The sequence below is a fragment of the Galeopterus variegatus genome, unplaced genomic scaffold, assembly GCF_000696425.1.
Source record: "Galeopterus variegatus unplaced genomic scaffold, G_variegatus-3.0.2 Scaffold2353, whole genome shotgun sequence".
NCBI lineage: Eukaryota > Metazoa > Chordata > Mammalia > Dermoptera > Cynocephalidae > Galeopterus > Galeopterus variegatus.
In genome coordinates, this window is record NW_007728464.1 from 179,801 (window position 1) to 199,110 (window position 19,310).

The 19,310-nt window shown below is 35.0% G+C and overlaps 1 protein-coding gene across 1 annotated transcript in view; it reads left to right on the forward strand.

Moving 5' to 3' along the window:
* Positions 1–19,310, forward strand: part of AHI1 (Abelson helper integration site 1) — a 188,800-nt gene that overhangs the window by 108,712 nt on the left and 60,778 nt on the right. Inside the window, exon 20 of the mRNA XM_008581425.1 lies at positions 9,913–9,968. Within this exon, the coding sequence (XP_008579647.1) occupies positions 9,913–9,968 (56 nt within the window). The remainder of the gene's footprint in view (positions 1–9,912; positions 9,969–19,310) is intronic.

Consider the following 19,310-nt stretch of genomic DNA (forward strand, 5'->3'; position numbering starts at 1 on the left):
GGGGGGGGGGGGGGGGGGGGTCCGGTCCCTGGCTCCAAGCCTTCGCTTCCCAGGCAGGGCCCAAGATGCTGGTGGTGTGCCTGGACCGGAACTAATTTTTTGTCCTTTGCTTAATTCTAAAATGGGGAACTTCCTGTGGGAACCAGCACTTGAGCTATGTGATTGAGCTAAATTGCTGCTTTGCTGCTGTTTCCCTAGGGAAGGCTTTTTGTGTAGCTCAGTGTTTAATGGTTGACCTTATAGGTACTTCCAGCTCTCCAGAGACTCAGTGGATCTGGTTGTGTGGAAACTCTGATCTGGGCCTGAGTTTTTTCATCAAACTGCACCCCATGCAATTCTGCATTCTTGACCAGTCTCCTCTGAGTGGTCCTGCGCTGATTGGGGGGTGGGTTGGCTGTCCTTGCTGTGTCCCAGTGTTCTCCTGGTGGGCCTATCTCCTCCACTGCCTCTGCTCCAAACACTTCCCATGGGATGGGCCCTGTGTGGGTCCCTTGCTTTGACTCACTGGCCTCTGAATGGCTCCCTTTTTTCAGTTGTTCTGGCTCCTCACTCCTGGGTGGGTCCACAGGAACCCTATTCGTGTTCTTGCTGTCCTGGGAGCAGCCAAGGCCCTCTTCTCCCCTGCTGCCTCCAAGTAACTCCATCTGAAGGGCACAGCTGCGGCTTCTGCTGGCTCCTGCTCCATGCGCTCAGCAGCTCTAGCCTTAAGGCAGCCTCAGCACAAAACCCTCAGAGCAGTTTTTTCTTTCTCTCATCATGCTTTCTCCCACCTTCATGAACTCCATAGGTTCCTCCTCCTCTTCCCCTGAGCTCCAGTGGACCCAGCTTGGCTGATGTTACATTTTTATAATTGTAAATTAGTTAATTTGTGGGAGAGAGTGACGCTGGGGACCATCTATTCTGCCATATTGACTGGAACTAAGAAAATTATTTTTAATAAACATGGTAAACTCATTGAATGAAGCGATCAACATGTAAAATATAAATATATACTATAATATTTATGCATTAATTTTTTTTTTTTTTGCTTTTATTTTTAGGATGGTGGTCTAATAAATCTAGAGTTGTGGAGAAAGTCTTTTATTAACTGTTTTTAAATAATGCTGAGAAACTTTTTCAATAAAAACTTAAAACCTGACTCTTCTGCTTATTTATGTGGAAGATTTTACAGTGTTCAAAAACATTGAAGTTTTGCTTGCCTACTATAAGATCATTAAATATCTTTTCAGGGCCTGAGTCTTTTCCCCAGCTTTATTTTGAAAATTTTAAAACTGGAAAAAAGTTCACAAGATAAAATAAAACCTCAAAGTTACAACATTTGCTTCTTCCTTCCAAAAACTTCATCATACAATTGGTTAAAAATGAGTATATTCTTCCATTTAACCACAGTACCATTATCATAAGAAAATTAATGATGATTCTGTCATTTAATACAGTTCATATTCAGATTTCCCGAATCATGTAAAAAATGTCTTAAGCAGTTTTTCATTTGCTTGCTTATTTTATCCAACAGCCAGTCCAGATTTGCACTTATGTTAGTTATTATGGCATTCAAGTCTCATTTAATTTTAATTAACTAGAATCTTTTTATGTTTTCATGATGTTGACTTTTTAAAGAGTCTGATTGGGCCAGTTGTCTTACATCCGGTGTTTTGGATTTATCTGACTGTTTTATCATGATTAGATTCAGGCTAAACTTTTTTAGTAAGAGTACTATAAGTGATAAGTACTTTTTTGCATCATATCAGGTGGCATGTAAATCAGGTTGTCCCACTATTGATGTTGCTAAGTTTAGTCCTTGATTAAGGTGATGAACACCGAATCTCTCCATTGTAAAAATAAGATTTTCCTTTTGTAATTGCTGAGTAATCTGTGGGATGATACCGTGTGAGTATTCTGTTCCTCAACAGGCTTACTTCGTGTAAGTAAAACCACCATTAATGATCCCTGCCTAAATTAATTACCATAGTGGGGAAGGGCTACAAAATGGTGGTTTTCTAATGCTATTGTTGTCTCTGCATTTATTGGCTGGTGTTCTGCAGTCAGGTAAAATGTTTCCTTTTTTCTTTTTTTGTCTCTTTTTTTCTCTTTTAGTATTATAGATTTTTTATCGTTCAGTTTGTTATACTTCTTTGCATCATTTTCTTTTGTTGCTCAAATTGTCCACTAATTTGCCAAACCCCTTCATACCTGTTCTCATGACCTTTGATATGAACAGTTAGCCTTTGAGCATTAATTTGCTTGTGATGTCCTAGATTCACCTTGTACTTTCCCTGCCCCAGATCTGGAATCAGTCTTTTCTCCAAGGAGCTCTAATGCTATTAATGGATAATAGAATTTAGAAACTAAAATCTGGAAGTAAGCACACCCATTGTTATTGGGGAATCATTGCTTCTAGGTCCTTTCAATGAACATATCTAGGAAATAAAATTTTTAAAAATCAATGAGTTTATATTGATAGTTCTAATTCAAATTTTAAATTTCCTTTATTACATATTTGTATGCTTTAACTTTACATTATAGGGGGACTTATCATTTATCAATAATAAAGATTGTAAATATTTTCTTCCACTTTGTCATTTGGTTTTTGAGTTTGCAGTGCAGAAATTGTGCTTAGAGCTTTCCTCATACCTAGATTTATAGAGGAGTTCACCGTGTTTTCTAGGATTGGTGTAACTTCATTTTTAGCATTTAAATATCTGATCTGTTTAGAATTTTTTATTTTCGTTTATGTTGTTAGGTATGGATCTAGTTTCTTTTTCAAAATGTACCTCCAGTTGTCCCTACACCATGTCTTAAAAAAAATCTCATCTTCATATATCAATATGTACTTGCATCTTTTTCTAAACATTTTAATGATTCCTGTGTATCTAGTCATGTCTACTACACTGTTTTAGAGACTTTTTATAGTATGTATTGATATTTAGAAGTGTTCATTTCCACTGGTTTCTCTTTTCCTCAATATTTTTTCTAGGTATTCTTGCATGTTCTATATGAATTACAGAATCAACTTGTCTAGTGCTGGGAAAAAAACTTTTTTTTTAATTACCCAACTCATTTATTTGGAATCACATTAACTCATATATTTATATGATGTTACGCTGTCTCGTCACAGAACAAAGGATGTTTTCCGTTTGTTCAAGACTACTTTTGTGTCATTCTTGTTTTCATACTTTTTTGCACATTTCTTGCTATTTTATACATATATTTAATTTTTTATATTAGGGTATTTTCTTTCATTATATCTTCTAACTTGCTTGACTATGTAAAGGATATTGATTTTTGTATATTAAATTTTATATTATGGTAAGTCTTCGGTTTATTTTCTTCTGGTATTGGTAGCGTTAATTTTAGCATTGATTCTTTTGGACTTTCTAGGTATAAAATTATATTATCTGAAAACCAGTTTTGTTATTTTTTTCAGTTCTCAAGAAGTGTTTGCTATCTCAATACAGACAGTTTTATATTAAATTTAGCAGAAAAGATCCCTGGCTTCTAAAACTACATTTTACTGGAATATAATAAATTTTATTTCATTTTTTCATAGCCACAGGTAATCAAAATTCTCTCTCTGTCCTATATAGAGACTCATGGGATAGGATATATAGTTATAATGAAACAAATAACTCATAAGATGTCATGAAAGGGAGGATAGAGCTTCTGTTCCTAGCACAGTGCCTGTGCTTATTGGGTAGCCCATAACCATTTGGTAATGATACATAAGATTACTGGATATATATTATGGCTGCAGAACTGGTCACATATTCTTGCCTATTTTTATTTTGCAATAAGTCTCTTTGTCTTTTTTCTCTCTTCCTTTGATTATGGTCCTGAGTTGAAGGCTGGTGGGGTTTAGAGAATTATTTTTTTAGGGAAACTAAAAAATGTATAGTTCTGCTATGTATATTTTCTGATTTTCTACAAAATGAAATACTGAAAGTGTCTCCTGAGAAGCATAAAATTTCTTCCATTATCTTCTCTAGAATGTTACTGTCTAGCAAATTAGGTAAATTTTTAAGTAATACATTTCAGTTTTGTAATAAGTTTAGGGACATTATTAAAGGAAGTAGTAAATAAACGTTTTTGAAAACAGTCTCAGAACTTTAACTCTTGTATCCTGATGACTAATGCTCACTCACACTTAACACTGCTTGTACCATGTGAATCTGGTGGATATGACTTAGACAGTACCTTCATTCAGTTAATATTTGAGTCAACTCTTAAGGAGCTTCTGTTTTTCAAACATTTGGGTGGGCACTGTGGATATGAAGATGAATAAAATCAGGTCCCAACCACAGAGGGTAAAAGATAAATGGACCTGTAGGGTTTGTGGCTTAGATGCGTGGGTTTCTGTCCTGGTACTGCTGCTCATTGGTTGACCTTGGGAATGTTACATACCTTCTGATTTACTTTCTGAAAGCTACTGTTCCCTTCCTTTAAAATGGGGTTGCCTTCATTGTTTGTTAATTAACTATCTTAAAATTCTTAATAGTTGTTTTTCGTTTTGTTTTAATTTAAGAGATCCTCTAATTCTTTCATTTGTGCTAGTGGCACTACCAGTTATAGTGTATTTGGTCTTCTTTAGGTTTCCGAGGCTCCTTAAGTTGTTCATCATCTTTGCCTATTCATGGTTTGTGGCTCCAACTGTACTTAAGGAGATTTAAGCTGTGGCAAAAACAAAACAAACCTGTCCAACTGATACCGTTCTTCAAGGGCACAGGAATGAGCTTCTCTTGTCAGGTCTCGTCAGTTGCAAGTTACAAATATCTCCCAGTGACCGAGTCTGGAAGCCAGTTCCTTCAGGAGAATATGTCCTTTTAGGCCTATTATGGGTCCATTGGATCTGCCATGCTTTTAAGCTGATAAATACAGCCAGTTTCCAAGGGGATTTATAGTTTCTGCTGGTTGCAAGCCCTCATAGAACTCTGAAAACTCAGTTTCCTGCCTTTAAAAGAGCTTGCTTACTCTGCACAGGTCCTTGCTCAGCACTAAGTGAAACAGAACCCTTCTACCTCTACCCTTTGCCCCAACATACTGGCACTGAGATCCCAGAAAAAACTTCATCCTTTGATATATTCTCTGGGGTTTGCCATTTCTCTTACCTTAGTCTTTATAGATCTCTAGAAAGAAGCTAAACTACAGGATCTCAAATTTTAAACTCTTTAGAGTGAAGAAGATGTTCACCTAGAAGATTAAGTGAAAGGATTATCAGAAAGATAAAACTTGTAAAGGTAAAGATAAGATGAGCTACAAAATTAAATAATAGGATAAAATTTCCCTGAGCAGAAGAATGATGATACTGCAGGTTAAAAGGCTCATCAAATTCTAAGAAAGATTAATGATGAGAAAGGCACACTTAGGCATACCCTGGGGTAATTCCTGATTTGCTAGGTACAGGGAAAATACCACAAACTTCTCCATAGAAGGGATAGGAAAGTCAGGTGAGCATTGGTCTTTTCATATAAAACACTAGAAGCTGGCTGGTAGTGTCATAACATATGTAGACAACCAAGACAAAGGATTTCTTATCCAGAAATCCATTATTCAGACAAGGCATCATATACCTGCCAGCAAAGAAAGGCATATTTGGATATATAAGGATTTAGAGAGTATTCTAACCAAATGATAACTGAATTAGAACAGAAATCTCAAGACATAGGGTTAAACATTAGATTTTTCTGTTAGGTTTAGAAGAAAACAGATGTTTTTGTTTAAGTATTTCTTTTTGTTTCATACTTAACACTTCTACAAATTCTCCATGTATTTTCTTTTTTTTTTTTTTTTCCTTTTTGTCTTTTTTCGTGTCCGGCAACGGATCGCAACCCTCAGTGTCGCGCCCGTACCGGACCGGAACCGGCAACGGGATCGCAAACCTCAGTGCTGCGCCCGCACCTCGCTCAGCCAGTGAGCGGGAACCGGTCTGTATGTGGGATCCGAACCCTCGGCAGGAGCGCCACCATGCTCCCAAGCGGCGCAGTGTAGCAGTGCGCCACCGGGCCGGCCCCTCTCCATGTATTTTCATTCGTTTAAACTTAACTATAGATTTTTATAGAAGAATAGAGAACTGAAAGTCTTCTATAAGTTTAATCTTGGTGTGGAGTGAGGAGGAATTTGTAAATACAGTATCTTGGTTGAAGGAGGTTTAGACATTTAATTTGAATGAATAATAAATGGATTTATTACTGTTCGGATCCAGGAAGATAACCAATAGCGGAACTGAAACATTAGTAAAAATTGAATTTCAATTACACACGTGATTGGAACTTCAGAGGGAAAATAGAGAAAATGGAGTGTAGAAATATTTGAAGAAATAATGGTCTAGGAGTTTTCCACCTCTAATAGAAGACATTAACCTATAAACATAGAAAGCTTAACAAACTCCAAGAAGGATATATATATAAATTAAACCACACCCAAATCCATCTTTATTAAACTGAAGAAAATGAAACATAAAGATAAAATTGCAAAAGCAACAAGAGGAAAAAATGTATTACATTCAGAGAAGTAATGGTAAGAATCTTCTCATAAAAAGCAATGGAATGAAATCATTTTCTGAAAGAAAATGGCTGTCAACCTACATTTTAATACCCAGAAAAAAACATTCTTCATAAATGAATGCCAACTAAAGACTTTTCAGAAAAAATATATATAGTCACCAGCAGATTTACACTGTAAGAGAGTCTACAGGGGGTTATCAGTCTGAAGGGAAATGTTCTCTGATGAAATCTAGGATCTTCAGGAAGGAATGAAGAACACTAGAAAGGATAAATTTATAGGTAAATATAAAAGAAAAAAATTTTTTAATTTTCTTAAAAGTATATTGACTGTTTAAAACAAGCATACTGGCATACTGTGATGTTTGTGAAATACAGAAGTAAATAGAAAAGGAAGAAGAAAGGAACAAAAATAAATGCAATAAAATATCAACATGGTAAACTTAAACACAACTTTATCAGTAATTGCATTAAATGTAAATAGTTTAAGTATTGGAAGACAGAGATTGCCAAACTGGATAATCTAGAAGTAATATTTATTGACAGATGATTATTTTTGTCATTTTTCATTTATTGGTAATTGATTTGCTCTACAGATGTTCTGTATTCTTAAGTTCTTTTGGAGATATTCTAATTTTAAAGTATTCCACAATAACTTAGAGTTTTAACTGTATCCCTGCACATTTAATATATTTAATAAAGTTTTTTTTTTTCGTTTATTTCATGTTTCCCAGAAAGTAAGTGTATTTTTAGTCAAGGTTCTGCAGAGAAACCGAACCAACCGGATGTGTATAGAGAAAGAGAGGGAGATTTACTTTAAAGAATTGGCTCATGCCATTGTAAAGGTTGGCAAGTCCAAAATCTGCAGGGCAGGCCAACGGGCTGGAGACTCAGAGAAAAATTGCATTTGAGTCCAAAGGCAGTCTTTTGGCAGAATTCCCTCTCACTGGGAAGGTCAGTCACTTTCTTAAGGCCTTCAACTGATTGGATGAGGCCCACTTACATTATGGAGGGTAATCTGCTTTACTCAGAGCTTACTGTACTGATTTAAATGTTAATCCCGTCTATAAAAATACCTTCAAAGAAACAGCTAGAATAATGTTTTACCAAATATCTGTATACTGCAGCCTAGCCAAATTGACACATAAAATTAACCATTACAGCAAGGCTACTTGTTATGAGCTGTCACTTATCATTATACCTTAATAAAAGTAAAATGTGATATTTTTTCAGTAAAATTTATTTAAAATAGGAAGCTATTTTGGGATATTTCTTTAAGCTTACTCCTTTCTGTACATTTTTTACTGCAAGCTTGAACAAACATGTATAATTGTATTTCCGAACAATACTATTTATATATGCAATCTATATTTAAAATTAAGATTATAACTTTGGGTAATCCACTTTTTAAAATTCTGGTTTTTAACACATTCTTATCCTGAAATTGAAACTATAAAATATGTAGTTATTTTCTTTGTAATTGTATAAGCTGAAGATATATATTTTGGGGGCTTCCTGTTTTTGTTTTCATAATTTTTTTTTTTTTTTAAAGATGACCGCTAAGGGGATCTTAACCCTTGACTTGGTGTTGTCAGCACCACGCTCAGCCAGTGAGCGAACCGGCCATCCCTATATGGGATCCGAACCCGGGGCCTTGGTGTTATCAGCACCCCCCTCTCCCGAGTGAGCCACGGGCCGGCCCCAGTTTTCATAATTTTAAAGGCACTTTTTTTTTCCCCCAATTAAAGCTACTTTCTAATTGGATAAGAATTTTAAAATCAGTAATCAGCCTAGGTCAATTTTATAGCAGACAGATTATAATAGTAAGAACACATGTAAGATGTTTCTAATTCCTGAACCCCACGGTATGACCACTCTCATTTGAAAGCCAGTGTGTCATGCCACACTGCTCTCAGTGATTGCAACTAGGAGGAGTGTGGGAGCTGAGGAAATGAGGGTTTCAAGATTTGTTCTGTATACTCATGTATTACTAAAGTATTACAACAAGAATCTGCATTCCTTGAATATTTTCCAGTATGTTTTACTCATCTTTTTTTAGAAAAAAAATTTAAGTCAAGGCCCATGTTACTCTATGAATAAAAAAACACCTTTCCATCAAAATTACTTTAAAGACCTTGTTATTATAATTAAGACAAAACCTATTTGCTCTGCGGTATTTCTTCAAAAAAAGGACATTTCTGTTTTACTAGACTCTTGAGGTCAGAAATCATAATTTATACATTTTTTATCACTGAGTGCCAGATTGCCACTCAATAAATACTAGTTGATTGAATGAAGGCAGTATATAGTATTTTACACTTCACTAGCTAATAGTGGATGTTGAAAAAAATCTTGCAACAAAAACTATATGTTTTTCTAATGATGTTTCATGGTGCTTTGTTCATTTGAAGTATATTTTGCAAAATGGAAAAAAGTGATTGTTTGGTGTTGATCTCACTTAATCCCTTATCGTACTTTAAGAAAAAAAAAAGATGAGTTAAATGCTTATAAAAGAGAGGAACTAACATTATTTTTCAACTAGGAATGTTGCTAATTTCTATCAACAGACATTGCAGTTCTCACCTCTAACCAGTCCTGTGTGTGATAGCCTTGAGAATTATTTGAACAAACTAACTCATGTCAGTTTACTGACAATTGGGAAGTAAATGGGACGCAAACCTATGTTCATTTTTTAACTTGAGCAAGACTTTGAACCAGTATTTTTACAGATGAGATGCAGTATGTTATATCCATAAAGACTGTTTATTACAAAGAAGCGCAGTAGAGGACATTGGGAACAAAAAGATAAATCCCCACATGAAAAAAGGATATTTCTAACATTAACCGTCAGGGTTATCATTTTAAAGGAGAGAATCAGGGGAACTTTTTTTTCTTCAGACACTTTATGGTCATTGAATAAATAGCTGAATATGTCATAGTAGGAAGTCAGATGATCAAAAAGAAATTCAAGTAGATTCATGAGTATTCTTTTGAGAAAATAAGGCAGCAGTGATTCCTTTCACAGCCTTTGTGCTATTGCTTTACAAAAACTTAATGACCTCAAGTCAGAAATAAAATATCCATGGAAGAAATGTAGCAGAGCCCAGCTAATGGTATAATTTTTGAGCTGAGAGCATGATATGAACACATCTTGTGCTGTTGCTGGACACCACTTGAATGAGAAAATTGACTTAGCTAACCTTGAGTCAGGTGTCTTAGTTAACTAAAGTCACCAGCTGTTTCTCACTGAATAATTCATGATATAACTTTAAAGTATTCTCAGAAGTATTATTTAAAGCTATCTGAGTGAGGCTTTTTTCTTATAAGCTGTATGAGTCATGTCTTACTGATATAAATGTTTTCAAAATAAAATGGATAGGCATAATAACTAAATATTTACGATCTTTTCTTTCCGCAGGGATTATAAGTGTAGAAAGAAGGCCTTGTAACCGTCAGGTAGACACAGCACCAACGGTAAGGCAGTCTATTTTCTGTATTGTTAAGACTGATAAGAAACTACAAGATGGTACTGGTTACAGTGACACAAAATACCATTGCCGAAAACTCTTATTACCTCCCTTTTGCCAAAAGCTGTATCCCTGCGAGAAAATTAACATTATGTTTTCCAATTAATGAAGACAGCTGGCTAATTTTTGCCAAGATACAGGAAAATAAGATACTGTGTCATTTTTACAGATACTTGTTTATATTAATGTTTTAACTTAAGGGTAGTTTATAGTGTTGATATAAAGAAATGTAAATCTTTATGCCAGCTGATTTACACCCTTTTTAAAATGAATGTTATTTTGTGCATTAGCATCATTATTTAAACTGAATGTTTTGTAATAGTGAAAGAAGGCTATTATACTTCATTTCTCTTACAGATTACTTTGCTTTTTTATTATAGAGGTGAAATCTTATCTTTTCTCCCTGATCTATTACTATCAGACAACAAAAGGCATTTAACAATTACCGTAACTGTTCACTGTATTACAAAGTATTATAGAAGGTAATATAGAAGGAAGAGAATTAGATTTCCCTTTTAGTCTCTGAATATATTTGTATGAAATATACATCAGTTGCTAGTTTCCAGTTGAAAGATTCATAAGATTATATAGACTAGAGTACATCCTTCTTTTCCCTAAATATAATCTTTTTTTAATCCTTTCTTTACAATTAGTCTTTTAAGTACATCATACGATTTATCATTTCCTATTGTGAGAAAGATTTTTGTAATACTTTTTTTAAGAACATAAAGACAATATTAAACTGTATTTGAATTTTATTGATGATTAATATTTGCCTCACTAGCAAGTTAACTCCATTTCGATTGCTAATAAATCCATATGATTGATTTAACATGTTTGATAACTTAATATGTGGGGCTCCAGAAAAGACGAATTAGTCATCAGCGTAATCATAAAAAAGTAATTGACTCTAGTATATGTTTCAGTTATCCTTTAGAAAGTATGCTAAGTTGGTACGACAAGCAAACAGTAAGGACATTGTTGGGTGGGAGTGGGGAGAGAGGAGGGAGGGAGGTTTCAGTAATGGGCCACAATAATCAACCACATTGTATATCGACAAAATAAAATTTAAAAAAATTAAAAAATTAAATTAAATTTTTTTTAAAAAGAAAGTATGCTAAAAGAGTAGCCATAACATTATGTAAATTATATTCTTTAATTTTAAAAATAGGAGATTAGCAGTTAAGGAAAATTTATTATTTTTAATGTATTTGAATAATATACTCAGTGGATGGTTTATTTTACATACTTTTGAAATTTATTTTATTGGCTTTCGTATGGCACCTGTGTTTACATTTCTATTTTCTTTGTACATTCTGGAACTCAGTAAAATGCAGCCTGGCAGTTTTTTAATACTCTCTAGGCTGACTGTAGATTCCCATGCTAATTAAATGATGAAGTAATAGAAACTAATCCATATGAAATCATAAGAAATAATGGTATCAACATTTACAGTAGTGCCCAAATTATCCCCACACAACTCCATGAATTAAATCTAATGCATAATAGTTTAGGTATTGCTGGTCTTTTAATCATGGTTTTCCAGTTGGATCATGAAATGGTAGCTCCTAATATATTAATAACATTTCTACTCTGTACAATTAATAAGTTTAATACACTTGGTTTATATTCATACATGCACTCCCCAAACACCCATTAGTTCCCTAGGCTTTGGCTTGAGCCAAGCTTCATTTTTGATGGAGTTTTTTTAAAGGCAGGATTAGCTGCAGTTCTGCTTCTGTCTCTTTACTACAAACTAAGGATGTTCTACTACCCCTCTCCCCCGCAGTCCTCCAGCTTGCTGACAACTACCCTTGGTCCTTTCTCCATAACCTCTAAATAGAATTACAAATCTGTTCATTATCCACTGCCCTCTGGTCCCCAGGACAGGTAAAGTCTGATTTTCACAGAAATATTGTTTTACCTCATTTTTATCCTTGAACCTGTGTGCTCTTATTTTTCTTAAATAAGAGCACACAGGTTTAATAAAAGGAAATGTTTAGAATAGGGGAAATAGGAAGGAGCCTGTACAAAAATTAAATAAGATGGAGTATTTGTTAAGTCCAAGTTTTGTGGACTACTGGCCCAAAAATGAAAAATACCATGATTTAAGTCATTCCTGGAGCCTGAGGGAAAAAAAGAATGGAAGTGGGCCAGGATTTCAGAATATCTGATGCTGGAGCCCTGAATGATTTCTTGACCCCCATACCTAACCCCAATTTCTCAGTGGGTAAAATTTCTTTACTCATTATCATTCCTACTTCCCTCTTTATGCAAGTACCACCATTAGTGGCTTTGGGTCTTGGAGAGTGCTAGATGCTAGTTGCAGCTATTCCGCAGGTGAGGGAAATGAGTAAATGAGAATTTCTCAGGCCTCTGTTCCAGGGGAAGATATGTTTCTTTACATCTCACATTGGAATTCTGAATGAACATTTCAGTAACTATATGGTTATAGGGGATAGTTCGATCCTGTAGCACTATAATATAATGCAGTGTCCCTTAAGTAAACATAGATTAGCCTGGGAACAAAACCACCTCTGTCCCTTTGTTCTATGTTCCCTCTCCCTCTTTTTAACTTACTTGTTTACTTTTTTGTTTCTCATTTATTACATGAACTCTGATTTTTTTGCTGGAGATTTTTTTCTTTCTGACATAAATAGTACCAGATGTTTTTCTGAGATGCCTTTAACAGAAATTGAAAAAGAATATCCTCATATGGTATGAGCCTCCCCTCAAAAAGAATCAAACCTCTCTTTTTAACTGGCTATAATCACTTCTTTTTTTGCATGCTAACCTCTTAATCTTGTTTATATCTAAGAGTACATTTTCAAGTTATTTTTTCATGAAATATAAAATGGGAGGTGAATTATTTGAGTCTACATATATAAAAATAGCTCAATTGTCTTTGCATTAGACAGCTTGCCAAGGTTTTTAATTATTTGGGCATAACCTTTCCCCTTCAAAACATTATGGAAATTGATCATGTTTGCCCTCTGGCATTTAGTATTGCAGGAAAGACATTAGACATATGCCTGATAGCTATTCTTTTGTATAGGTAACCTGCTTGACCTGCTAGTATATTATAGATTTTCTTTTATTTTCTTTATACCTGTTGTCCTAGTTCAGATTTGATGGTTAAATGTGTGGCTTTTTTTTTCACTGATTATTGTCCTGAATGATAGTCAGACACTATACTCTTACAGGAAAAGCAAATAAGATATATGACAATCATAATATTAGATTATATGAAAATAATTAGATCATGCCACATTAACTCCCTGCACCTGCTTATAGCCAATAGTAAATTAAGAATATTATCAACCTGAGATTAATCAGAGGTCATTGTTTGAGCCCTAACAGGCAGGTGTAAAAGTTAGTTAATAGTTAAGTCAGCACAGGCTTGAGTCCTCTTTTACTTTAAATGAAGGTCTTATTTGCAAATCAAAGAGAAATAGCAACTATCAAAGAAATTTTCCCCAAAGCACATAGGTAAAACATATCTGCCTTTTAATGTACTATCATATGCATGGCAGATCCCATAGCTTTTCATATTTTCTGGTGGAATTAATATTCATGTAAAAGACATTAAAACATGGTAAGCCATGTTGAATTTATAAAAAATTTTTAGTGATTAGAGGAATATTGCTTTTTTATCTCTTCCAGTGAAAAAACCTGTAATACCAACTGACATTACTCATTTCTTAATTTGGTGATCCTCTAACTCCTGTTAATGATAATAAATTTATTTTAACAAATGGATTTTGTTGGGAAGTTTATAAAATTACAGCTTACATTTTCACAGAAGCCTGTACATCTACCAGAACAGGTTGAAATAAAATGTACACTGTCTCATCAGGATTATACCAATTATGGAACACTGCTATTTGTCTAAATATTCCTTTAATTATTAGCATTTAAAATATTCTAGCCTGATAGGAAATAAATTTAAGGTATTGTTCGGTTTTGTTGGCTGGCTATTACTGGGATCCAAATCCATGACCAGGGTGTTATAAGGCTATGCTATAACCAACTGTGCTAACAGGCCAGCCCAGAAATTTAAGTATTAATTCATTATCTGTCTCATTCACCACGTCTGTCTTAGTTATAAGACCAGTTTACAAGCTATTGATACACTTACTCTGCAGTTACACTCCTAAGTTTTCTAAGGGCTGATTGATAAATTTTTGTACATAACTTTTCGTCAGTAGTAAACTTTAATGTGTTTTAGATTTATTTTGTTCTGCAAATATTTCTGAGATGTTTGTGATGTTGCTTGCCCTTTACATTAAACTCATTCATAAATCTTCTGATCTGAATCATACAAATTTTATTCTGAGTCTCTTGGATGAGATGGTATCTGTACTTATTCTGCAGCATTTTGAATTATTATTGTTAGATTGTTATTGTTTAGCCTATTCTGTAGGTTCACAAGATTGCTATGTATTGTAAATATATTACACTTTAGTGTACTATACCTTATACATATATGTAGGTAAGAATATGGCTGTTCTGTATTTTAACATAATATTTGGGGCAGCTTGTTTATGGATAAATACATGAGTTCAAGTGAAATATCTTTTATTTAGAGGAAGCACTTCATTTTCGCCAATCTATAGCATTTTCCAGGAATTCATAGTATGTAAACTGGAGTGAATGTGCCCCTATAAAACTCATAAAATAGAACCTATGGCCAATCTCTTCCTGTAGGTAATTGCAGGGTGGAGAGGAAACTGATAAACTATAAGCTTTTATAACTTAAGTCATAAAAGAACCTGTTTTCACTTATCAATAAAGTAGCATTTCAAAGCAGTTCTATTGAAATTTCTATTGAAAAGGTTCTCTTTTAGTATCACTTCTCTTTTTAGTATCACTTAGTATCAAAAATGTCCATAGTATGACATTTTTCTTAAGTACCTTCATATTTTTTCTGCGAATGTTGTAAATTATGAAGCTTATGTTGATCTTTTTCTAATTAGCATCTCCACTGACATTTATGTTTTTCTTAGACCTTATTTCTCCAATTCTCTTGGTTTTGCTATATATTTCTATCAGACAGACTCTTACAATTCTGAAAATTTCACGTTACTGGAGGACTATGTTATAACAGTGGCATAAACTAAATTTATTTTCTAAATGATCAGCAAACAGTACAACATGCATGGGATAGTATTCTACCAAGCACTGGGTAGGTGTGAAAGTGGTGTGGGAAAAGTAGAAATACCAAAAAAAAGTATAAAACATGGTTTTATATGTCTTTATAATTAATATATATACATATAAAAAATATGTCTTTTAATAGTTCTTGGTCTCATTAGAAAAGCGACTTGTAAACAGTTAAATCATAATTTATGAAATGGATGAAAGTTCCAAGCAATAATGGAAGGGATGTCATATCACTAGGTCAGTTTGTGCACAAGTATAGGAATATGGTGTAGGCTTTGAGTGCTATAGGAATTGCCAGGACTGGAGTGGTTTGGGAAGACTGTTGAGAGTAGGAATGTGCTAAACTGTATCTTAAAGGAAGGATGGGATTTAAAAAGAAATAGGATGTTCTAGACCAGAAAGACAGTGTGACCAAAGATCATATAAGAACAAAAGTACACACAGTTTACAGATGGATAGACTGTTTGACTGAAGCAGGGTAGATGAGACAGTGGAAGATTAGAAAAGGTGATTTGGGTATGATTTTATAAAAGTCATTGGATGTTGGATTAACAATTAAGACTATCAATATGAGCAATAGTATGGCAGTTGAGCATGAGAGTAATAGAATCAAGGGAATAATGTTTTTAAAAGATAAAAATAAAAGCAGCTTATGAAATTGCAGGCAGTTGGAGATAGGGAGAAAGTAAGTGAACTGTGAAGCTACTGAAGTCCACATTTAAGGTAATAAGAATCTAAATAAGGAAGGGATTGTGGAAATGGAAATGGAGTTATACTTTTAAAAAACATTTGGAGATTAGAACTGATGAAAGGAACTCAAAAGAAAAGTGGTAAAAGATGATGATTCCAAGATTGTAGTCATAGATTACTAAGAGAATAATGACCCCATTAACAGATTTTGTGAATCTTAATTCTAGGTGTCAACTTGATTAGATTAAGGAAGGTCGAGAAACCTGGTAAAGCTATCTTTTTAGGTGTGTCCATGAGGGTGTTTCCAGAAGAGATTAGCCTAAATGGACTTGGTGGGAAAGATCTGCCCTCAGTATAGGTGAGAACTGTCCAACCCTCTGTGGGCCTGGAGAGAACAAAAAAGGCAAATCTTTCTATCTGCTGGAGCTGGGATACACCCTTCTCTCCTGTCTGTGGACATCAGAGCTCAAGACTCTTCAGCTTTTGGATTCTAGGACTTACACCAAAGACACCATCAGCTTCCTTGGTTTTGAGGCCTTTGGACTTGGACTGAGCCATGCTACCGGCATCCAGGGTCTTCATAGAAGACAGCCTATCATGGTACTTTTCTTCACAATGGCGTGAGCTCATTCCCTCTAATAAGGGGACTAATAAGTCCCCTCTCATGTATTTATAACATATCCTATTGATTCTCTCTCTGGAGAACCCTAATACAATTTGTTTAAAAAAACTGGAAGGAAGGATGGTTTTTCAAGAATAATGGATTCGACTTTAGACACAATATACTTCAGGTAACCAGAGGCCATGAACAATAGAAATGTTCAGCATGGAACTGAGTATGTAGGCTGGGATCTCAGAAAAGAGGAATTCTGAGTTCAAAGATCTAAATTTGTTTTGCTCGATAGAACCACATTTTACAGATACGGAGTCCAGAAAGGAGATTGTATAGTCAGAAGGCTCACGCCTAGGTTGTGGAAATTTGTATGTGTTATCACGGATGGAAAGCAAGCAGGTTTTTCATAGTACCTATCCAAAGGCCCCATCCAAGAAGGAGACAGATATCCAGAGTCTTTAGAAAAAGCTGAGTCAGGAACCAATCTCCTCCTACACACCTCCCAAATCCATTCTCCACAGAGCCATTTACCCAAAGCACAAATATGATTAAGTATTTAAGTTCCTGTGGTATACCCCATCACCTACCAGTTGACAACTAAGCTATTTAGCAAGTCATTTGAAACCCTTCTATCTCCAGCTTTTCCCCAATACTCACTCTGGCCACTCTGAGCTACTTGCAGTTCCTACTTGAGAATCAATGTTAGAAAAGGGGTGTATTCATCCATTTCTGTTGCTTATAACAATACCTGAAACTGAGTAATTCATAATGAAATAGAATTTATTTCTTACAGTTTCAGAGGCTGGGAAGTCCAAGGTCCAGAAAATGCATCTGGCAAGGGCCTATCTTCTGAGTGGTGTTTCTCCACAGCGATATAGGTTGTCACATGGTGAGAGAAGGCGTTAGCAAAAGAGAACTAACTCACTCTCCTTTCAAAGCCATCAGAACCATGCCCGTTACTCGGGCACAGTCCTCACAATCTAATAACCTCTTAAAGGCTCCACCTTTCAGTTACCATAATGGGATTTCCCACCCTCTTAACACTGTCACAGTGGGGATTAAGTTTCAATGAGCTTTGGTGGGACATTCAATCCATAGCAAGGAGTTAAGAACACTTATTCCAGAACCAAATTGCGTAGCTTCAAATCCTGATTCTTTTGCTGTGTGTGACTTTAGTTAAGTTTCTTTTCCTCTTTGTGTTCCAGTTTTCTCATCCAAAAATAGAGTTAATAATATCTACCTCAAGGATTGTTGAGGAATAAATGAGTTAATACCGATTGCACTCCACTCAATATATTTCTGTGTGTGACATATTGAATATTATTTAATCACAAGAGATAGCCAAATACTGAGGACAAGAACATATCCCAAGCTTGAGAAGTAAAACTAGGTCAAGAATCAAAGGGAGGACCAGAGGGTTCCAGATTAGTCCAAGGCATCGGTACCAAAGGAATCTGATGAATGTTGCTTCAACAGCCTGCATGTCTTGATCAACTTTCTTTCTTCTCTCTTTTCATTTTTTGTTTGTTTTATTTATGTATTTATTTATTGTATATTGTGCCTCTTGCCTGGAATTGATGCAAAAATTCAGTTACACCAGGACAATAGGCTAGGACTATCTGGGGAAATCCTAGATGTATGATTCACCTTGTTCATCAGTTCTGTAAGTCATGACAACCAGTTTTCTTTTTAAAATGTAAGTCCGAATGGATTAGCCTACTCCTTAACATTCTTCAGTAACTTCTCCTTATGTTTAGAATAAAACCCAGAACCTTTCCCAGAGCCTGAAGGGCCTTGCATTATCTGGCCTCTGTCTACCTTTTCAGCATCACCTTAAGATATTCTTGCTCTGAGTTTGTTGAATACAGCCAACCTTTCTACCACTTACCCATAGACCTGTGAACATGTGGTCTCTCTGTCCAGAATATATATACTCTTTTGCATGGTAGGCTTTTTCTTGAGACCCCAGATAAGTGTTAACTTTTCAAAGGACCTTCCTTCAAACACTCTATCTGAAGTAGGTACTCCCCCATTAGTCTTTATCATCGCACCTTGTTTTTTTCCTTCATAATACATACCCCAACTTGTAATTTTTAAATTTATTTTCTTGTCTGTTACTGATCTTTCTCAATAGTATGTAAGTTCTATGTTCCTTGACAGCATGGACCACATCTGTCTCATTCACCACATCTGTCTCATTCACCACGTCTGTCTCATTCATCAGTAGATACTACTTAAATGAATAAATGTATATGTGATGAAGCTATAGGAATAAATAAAAGCAGAGGGTCAGCCTGGACTTGATGTGTGTCTGTACTTAAAAGTTGGAAAGAAGAGTAATCATAGAAGACAGGGAGGAAAGAGACATGTAGAATCAGGAATAGTTTAGCATCTTGGAAGCCAGTGGAATTGTGGAAGCTGTAGATAGGCAGAGAAGATAGGAAAGAGGGAGGACACAGTCAGGCTGCCTAGTGTTCTATTAAACAAACATCCAGTAATCTTTTGTTCATTTCCAACTTTTTTACTATTTTTCCTAACACAAGAAAGGAACGTTTAATTGTATACCGTGGTAGGACTTGAGGAATAGGCTAATTAAAACTGTAAACCAAGGGCAATTCAAAAGACCATAAATATTTTAAAACAGTTCATCTAAGCATAGAAAATCAAAAGAAATTAAAATCATCAAATTATTTTATGTGTTAAAAGAAGTGAACTTTATTTTTAATTGAGTTAGGTTCAGTCTTTAGAAAACAATATTCAACATACACACTTCCACACTTCCATACGAAAAAGCACCATGGCCCTGAGGGAATCAGGGGAGAA